The 7,914-nt window shown below is 40.5% G+C and overlaps 1 protein-coding gene across 1 annotated transcript in view; it reads right to left on the reverse strand.

Annotated features, from left to right (window-relative positions):
* The window catches only part of wipi1 (WD repeat domain, phosphoinositide interacting 1), a 10,235-nt gene extending 3,336 nt beyond the window's left edge, over positions 1-6,899 (reverse strand). Inside the window, exons 1-11 of the mRNA XM_040023270.1 lie at positions 6,850-6,899; positions 5,715-5,797; positions 5,148-5,317; positions 4,956-5,052; positions 3,670-3,767; positions 3,475-3,567; positions 3,325-3,395; positions 2,674-2,781; positions 833-997; positions 620-727; positions 115-254 (exon numbers count right to left, since the gene is read on the reverse strand). Coding sequence (XP_039879204.1) covers positions 115-254; positions 620-727; positions 833-997; positions 2,674-2,781; positions 3,325-3,395; positions 3,475-3,567; positions 3,670-3,767; positions 4,956-5,052; positions 5,148-5,246 — 979 coding nt within the window. The 5' untranslated portion in view covers positions 5,247-5,317; positions 5,715-5,797; positions 6,850-6,899. The remainder of the gene's footprint in view (positions 1-114; positions 255-619; positions 728-832; positions 998-2,673; positions 2,782-3,324; positions 3,396-3,474; positions 3,568-3,669; positions 3,768-4,955; positions 5,053-5,147; positions 5,318-5,714; positions 5,798-6,849) is intronic.
* Positions 6,900-7,914: the final 1,015 nt, after the last annotated feature.

Here is a 7,914-nt window from a genome sequence, read left to right on the forward strand (position 1 = left end):
GACAACAATACTAAGAGTTGAACATACACACACAATTTACAGCTGTGTTTAACAGCCATTAAACATAAAGTATACTGACTATGCTCATTTTAAAGTGCCAGCCTTAAATCTTACCCATTAGAGTGGTGGAGGAGGGTGCGGTCGTGGGGAGAGCCACAGTGGCAGCATATGTTTGGCTAGCTGGCTGTGGAGGGACATTCTCTGGGTTCTCCTGTTCCTTCTGGTCCACCTGCTCCTCATTGGACTCAAAGAGCCTGAGGAAGCATGGAAGAAATGGGCTGAATAGGATTTAACACCTAAGATAATGCGACAACAGGAATACACAACAATGTGAGATTTTTAAACAGCAACAAAAGATGGAAAAGTATGGAAGTAAGGAAATGGACAACTGTTTAAATGCATACAGATACAAAAACATAGCATTCAAGCCTTTTCAGCTCCTACATGTGATTATAGTGCACATGATTACATCTTCATCTTCACCTTTCTTTCTGCCTCAAGATGTCTAACTTTTCAGTTAGAGTAAGTCAAGGGGAACCAAAATAAGTATACATTTTAATTTAGAATGAGGATTTCCTGCCATATTTATAACCTGTACATCCCACTAAGATATACACACCTGTGCTTTTGAACAAGGACACACTCGCCTCCATCCTGTGGATCCACATTATAGATGTAAAGAAACCCATCTGAAGATGCCACAAGCAGGCGAGGAAGCTTCTGAATCCTGACAACAACATCAACAAAAACAACACACACACAATATAAATGAACCTGCACAGATACAGACTTGTGTTTTTTTAATATACCTGTATAGTTGTAGTTCTCTTACGTAGCGAGGGCACAAATGTTCTTCAGACCGAACATGTTGAGTCGCACTGTGGCAAAGGCTCTGTCCTGATTCATCATGTCAGATACCTGAGTGGGTAAGTAGGTACTGGCTGCTGTGAACATTTTCCCCACATATGCTGACCATGTAGGGGACTCTTCCTCTTGGCTGGAATCAAACAAGATGCTTTGTAGTTAAAGAGAAAGAAAACATTTAACATGAATAAAAGACTACTAAAGATAACAGTTTTATAATATAATGGAGCAATGAGAGTTAAAAAAAAGTGCTGTTTTTAATAATAACACAGCAGAGAGGTCGAGGCATTCATTTACTCTGGTTAGGAAGAGCAACGTTTGAGACAAAAGCATCTCAACTGTCTGTGAGTCCCCCGTGCAAAATAAAATAATAGTAATGGTGAAGCAGGATAATACTCATCTAAATAATGGTTTATTATCAGTTATCACCAGCCATTTTATTAGGTACACCAGTTCTACTAAAGTTCAAACCGAGCATCAGAGGAAAAAAGATGATTTAAGTGACTTTGAATGAGCCTTGGTTGTTGGCATCTCAGAAACTGCTGATCTGCTGTGATTTTCTCGCACTACCATCTCTAGAATTTACAGAAAATCTGAAAAAGAGAAAATGTCCAGTAAGCAGCAGTTCTCTGGGTGAAAATGCCTTGTTGATGTCAGAAGGTCAGGAGAAAATTACTAAACTGGTTCAAGCTGACAGGACGAAAAAAACAACTCGAATAACCCCTTGTTACAACCAAGGTGGGCAGAAGAGCATCTCTGAACACAAAACACATCAAACCATGAAGCAGGAGGAGACCGCGCTAGGTGCCACTTCCTTCAGCTAAGAAGACGAAACTGAGGCTACATTTCAAAACTGGACAATAGAAGATTGTATAATCTGACGTGTCTCAATTTCTGCTGAAATATTTGGATGGTAAGGTCAGAATTTGGCATAAACAACATGAAAAAATTGATTCCTCCTACCTTTTATCAATGGTTTAGGCAAAGTTGGCCAAATACTCCTCCACACATGTAATGGTGTGGAGGAGTATTTTGTTGGCTAGCTTTGGGTCCCTTAGAAACAACAGAGCATCATCTAAATGCTACTCAGCCTACCAAAGTATTGTTACTGAGCATGCACATCCCTATACACGGTGCACCATTGTCTAATAACACCCTATATCTCAAAGCTCAAGCCATCCCTTTCTTGATCATGACAGGGAGTCTGCTGTATTCAAATGGCCTCCAGCCTCACACCTTTTGGGATCTGATGAACAGGAGATTTACAGCTGACCAGCAGGCAGATCTGCAGCAGCTGTGTGATACTATTATGTCAATATGCTCCAAAAGACCTAAGGAATATTTTCAGTATCCATCCATTATCTTCTGGTTATCCAATACAAGGCTGCAGCTGTTAGGGCAAGAGACAGGGTCCCCAGTCTAACACTTAAGAGACAGAAAACCATTTGCATTCACAATTTAGAATCACCAATTAACCACTAACTGCATGTCTTTGGACTGTGGGATTAAGACAGAGTGCCTGGAGAGAACCCACGCAAACACAGGGAGAACATGCATCCCCACACAGAAACACCTTGTTGAAATTCTGCCATTAAGAATTAATGCTGAAGAGAAAAAGTGGGTCCAATCCAGTGCCAACTACTTTTTTAGAGGCACCTAATAAAGTGACTGTGAATATTTACATTCATTAACATATGACTTTATATAATAGGACTATAGGATTAATATTATTCTCAACACAATTTTCTTTACAAAATTAGATAGTGAGTAACTGAAAAAAGAAGCTTGAAAAAGGAAGAGAGAGTCAACCTTGGGCTGTGCTGCTCCAGTTTAAAGATATGGACCGTCTCAGTGTTGCTGGAGGCACACAGGAACTGTGCATCTGCACTGAAGGACAGCGAACTGATACTAACATATCTGGAACACACACAGGAAATAGAAAGAGAAACAAAACAGTGAGATTTAATTTCTTTTAAGTAATCCAAAACTAACATTACAGTGATGTATTATTAAAGCCCGTGCACGACTTTGCCTTTAAGGATTTTTGTCTGAGATAAGAAATGACTCTGCAAACCTTTGCACACAGTCCGGTCACAGCAGTGTGAGTGTTGAAACGCTGTGTATGACAGCCTCCATGCTATCTTACAGTGTAATGTTTCCATGACCCCACCACTCACATTACTGTTAGTCAGTCACTGACACTGGAACCTGCTCAGCACATTCACAGCCATGTATCATTGGCTGTTGAGCGGAAGAGCAGTAAAGTATCTTACTCACCAAAACATGTAACTGGTGAATATTACCAGATTTATTTGCACTGCTCACCTTCATGTCACGAGAAATTTATTAAACCTCTTTCCTACATTATGAATCATGTTTGTTCAATGATTTTTTTTCTTTTCAATTCTGACTGCTGGTCAGTACTTAATGCCTAAACTACGAGAAAAGAATAATAATAACCTTTTCATGCCTCTGCGAAATTCAAACAGCTTCTGTCCTTCAGGGATGCTGAAGACTCTGATGACAGTACCCTGTGGAGGAAAGCGTGGTCAGGAGGGACTGATGTGTAACAAAAGAGAAGGAAGGTGAAAAAGGAAATCAAACCCTCACCTTCTCCGAAGCACTAGCCAGCTTTGTGCCGGAGGCGTTGAATGTGAGAGCTGCCAGGGGACTATCATGGGCCTGGATCAGCGTCACAGTGCTCTAAAGGGGCAACAATGCTCTTTAACACAAGGCTGCTCTTTTCCCCCATGGGGTTTCCAGGTGACATGAAAACAGCTGCATTTCTTTCCTTTGTTGCCTCACCAGATTGTTGGCATCATAAACTGTGATCTCTCCCATGGTGGCGCTACCAGGATACGCCAGGAAGGAGTTGCCATGGTTGATGGAGAGTGCACAGAGACCTATAAAGGAGACAAGAGGATTATTTACTATTTTATCTTTTTTTTTTCTTTTCATAATCACTGATTTGGCTTTTTTGCCTATTGGAGTTAACATGCATTATCTAATCTGACTTATTACTTATAAAGAATAATGCTGTTGGGCCTGTGAATACATTGGATCAAGCAACTGTTGCATGCTTTTTTAAACACAGTGCTTTGGAAAGCCCATGAAATGCAAAATTCTTATCACTGTTACAGGAACTGAAGCGCCTTGTCACATTTAATCAGTATTGATATAGCAGAGTCCATTTGCTGACTTTATGATTGTTGTCTGCTTGTTTTGTAAATTGAAAATGTATCCACAGTGGCTTCCAGTCAAAAAAGTAATGTAAATTCCACTTGCATGATTAAATACACAGCTAACACACATGTATATGATAATACTTTTCCTTACAGTCCCCCAAATATTCCCATATATTATTCAAGTGTCACAAAATGCATGAATTTCATTGCATTGGATAGCATAATGTCAAATCAAATTGTAGCTGCATTTATTTTCTCTGCACACAGTAACTTCTAACTCTCTCTTTAATCACTTAATCACCTTTAAAGCCAACTGGAATCTCCGGCAGGCTACGTAAAAGACATGCTGATCCCATCTGAACTGTATGCAGCCCTCATAAACAGTATGGCAACCTTAAAATCTCAGCTGAGCCCTTTCTGGCTGTTCTAAGGTGACCATGTGTCTGCCATCAGGGCCTCTCGGCTATTGTGGCTCGCAGCTTCATTGACTTCCCTTAGGTCTTTTCTGAAAACATGTTTTTATAGACCAGGTTTTATGCGATGTGTCTGTTTGTCTTTTTGATATTACTTTGCTTTTTGTTCTTTTTCTACTGACATTTTGCATTCAGTTCTATGCCCCTTTTCCTTGTATCAATTTTATCTTCTTTTTTTTAATCTATTATTGTTTGCGATTGCAGACTGGCTTTACCTTCTAAGCATCCTTCTTTTGCCTTCATTAAAAAACTTTCTAAAGAGATTTTAAAGGTGCTGTACTATTATTAATGCTTCAGTGTCTTCTAGCCCACAGAACAACTTGGCAACATCTGGGCATCAGGCTGTCTCTCTAACAGTTGGGGGTTTTTGGGGGTTTTTTTTGTCATGTTTCAGCAGGCAAAGCTTTAATTTCTTCCAAAAGCTGTAGTCTACCTGAGGGGTTGATGGGTGTGTTGAGCAGCGTCTTAAGGAGCTTCATGTCTTTGATATTGTGGATGTAGATCGACTCTTCGAGGCACACCACGAGCCGCTGATGTTGAAAGAGACACGAGCACAAGAACATGTAATTATCAGCACAAACCGGGATGATAAAGGGGTATGCAAAGCTGTCGCTCTTGTCTTTACCTGTCTGTTGAGCCTGACAGAGAGGATGTTGTTGGAGTAGCTGTAGTTACAAATTTCCGTGCCTTTCTTAAAGTGATAGACGTTCATTCGTCGTGGCATGGACAGACTGACCACAACCACTAGGCTGCTGGAAAACAGTCGCTCCACTATATAGACATCTGGACACTCCACTGGGGAAAGAAAAACAGATGAATCTCTTGAATACTTGCATACTTCTACTCAGAGAAGTTATGGAAAGTACCTCATGTCAAAATTCATTCATAGTACATTCACAGTATCCCATCTATTTGTGAGCTGTGAGAATGGTTTGACCTGTACCAGACTTGCTGCCAGTCTTCGTGGCAGCCTTTTGGTACAAAAAAAAAAGAAGTGCCTCCGTCTGCGTTTACCTACCTTGCACATCAGACTAAACATGACTTGAACAGCCTAAATTAAGGTGAACATGACCACAGCTCAAACTATGCTGTGCAGACCTCTGTCACTGTGTACTCGTGTCATATTTAGGGGGCAGAATGCAGGTTGGTTTGTTTGCTGATTAAAAAGAGTGAAGAACAATGTCACTCCTACCCCCTTCATGGATGCAGTCCAGTTTGTCCACAGCTGTGACTGAGAAGAGCCGGTAGCCAGTCTTAGTGCCCACTGATAGAGAGCTACAATGGAAGCACACCCAAATACAGAGCTTTTTTTAGTAACACTGTAGTTACAAAGTATACCATCTGCCTTTAATTTAAGTTGGATACATTGGAATACCTTAAAAAAATAACGTCTTTAGTATTATACACCAACACACACATATGGTCACTAGTATAATACTGTAAACCATTGCGAATGGTTATAATGGATCATAGATACCAATGCTGTAATAGCTACTTTCTAAGCAAGAAAATAATACACTGTGGCCTGAGTTGACTTCCTTACAGCTCTACTGATAACTAACCCATCATTGTCCATGATGCAATAGTAGCATGACCATAACTGACAACAGGGTTAGGACATGGTTATCAGATCACAGAACTACTTTGTTAGGCTTAGGGCAGCTTAAGCCTGCCACAAAGAATTTCAGGCAAACATCTGTTTATGTGCATAAGTCTTTGGCACCTGAGTCATTATCATGCTTAGGCAACAAAGCCTTAAAGCAATTACCATTAAAAGCGGTTAATTTCCATAAAGATGCCTGCCTTCCTAGCTCAGCTGGAGATGAGAGGAGCACAATAGCATTGTGGTCAGCAGGCTTATTTGGCTGTTTATCCTGAAGCATACCCAAAGGAGTTCTTTGTTTAAGGAGACACACATTAAAATCAAGAGTTTGTGAATTCTTGGTTCAGTATGAGATACTGTAAAGCAGATTTTTCTTAAAGCTCCGTTTATTTTCATTATTAACAAATAGCACTGCACGTTGACTGGGAGTGTAAGCAAGAGACTGTTAATCTGTGTTACTACAAGTTTGGTTATAATACTAAAAGACTACTCAAAAGTGCAATAGGCCACACAGTGGCCTACTTCATAGCCAGCTCTATGGGACTCTCGTCTAGAAGTTTAAATGGTGCGCACAAAAAGGTTACTTCATTTTGCATGCGCTCACTTTGCAGGTCCCATCAGAAAATAAACCACATTATAGAAATGCAGCTGAAAATAATTATGCAACGGTCAGGTGTATCAAGGAGATTGAGTTCATGCAGGGCCCAGCTCGCAGGTTGCTTACGTGGTGTCCTGGTTAAACGAGGCACAGATGAAACCTCGATGCACTCCGGGGTCGTCGGATAAGTCCGGTGACTCCATCCCAGCAGCTGAATTCCCCCTCCTCTAGAGGTCGGAGGCCTTGGGCCCGGGTCGATCCCCGCCGGAACCCGCTTCCCCTTTTGCTGCTCCCCGACTGTAAGCGCCACGCTCACACTCTTCGGGGACAGGAATGTCCGGGCAGGCTGGCTCAGATGGTGCACATCGTAAACAGGAGCGTGAGCTGCTATGGCTAACCGGAACGGGAGCAAAGATAAACAGGAACAGCTCACTGACGACCGTTTCACTTCGGAGAGGCTACACTCCTGTTGTTATTATTGTGTTATTAACTTCCAGTGTCCACACAGGAAAACAAAAACAGCTGATGGGAGGATGCGTCACCCTGAGGTACATCGTGATTGGCTTTCCAACCATACGTCTGCACGCCTCTCTGGCTTTTCTATTGGTCAAGTTGATAAAATCCAAGAATGGTTTTAGCAAACAGCTATCAATCAACCGAGCGGCTTGTTTAAGAGGAAAAACTGGTGATTGGCCAGTTTTGCTTTCAGTCTTGTCATGAGGAATTGTTTTGATGATTTGATTGGACGAAAACCCAGTGACACGCAAACAGCTTAAATTACAGTACGCAATTTTTGGTAATAGTTTACTTTTTTTTTTAAACAAAGTAATATGAAATTAAACATACTACTATAATATCTATGTAAAAATATTTTTATGTAAGAACATTTTTAATTTATTCTTATACGAAAAGTTTAAGAATAAGTTTCGGTTTAAAGCATTGACTTGAATTCAGGTTTTTAAAACAACTAATTAACCATAAAAACAAACAAAAGATTAAGTAGTTTAAAGCTTTTACTATTAAGCTAAAACTGTGACCCAAAGAAAGTCTTTCCTCTTTCATTTCCTACTTGCGGTGGCTGTTCATCCCTGTTGTGTTATGTTCGTTTGTCATGCTTACAAAAATAAAAATGTAAATTAAAAACTTGGATGTGCAATACATTACTGAGTCATTATTGTTGGCTCTGTGAGC

Source organism: Simochromis diagramma, unplaced genomic scaffold, assembly GCF_900408965.1.
Source record: "Simochromis diagramma unplaced genomic scaffold, fSimDia1.1 OVJJ01000208.1, whole genome shotgun sequence".
Taxonomy (NCBI): Eukaryota; Metazoa; Chordata; class Actinopteri; order Cichliformes; family Cichlidae; genus Simochromis; species Simochromis diagramma.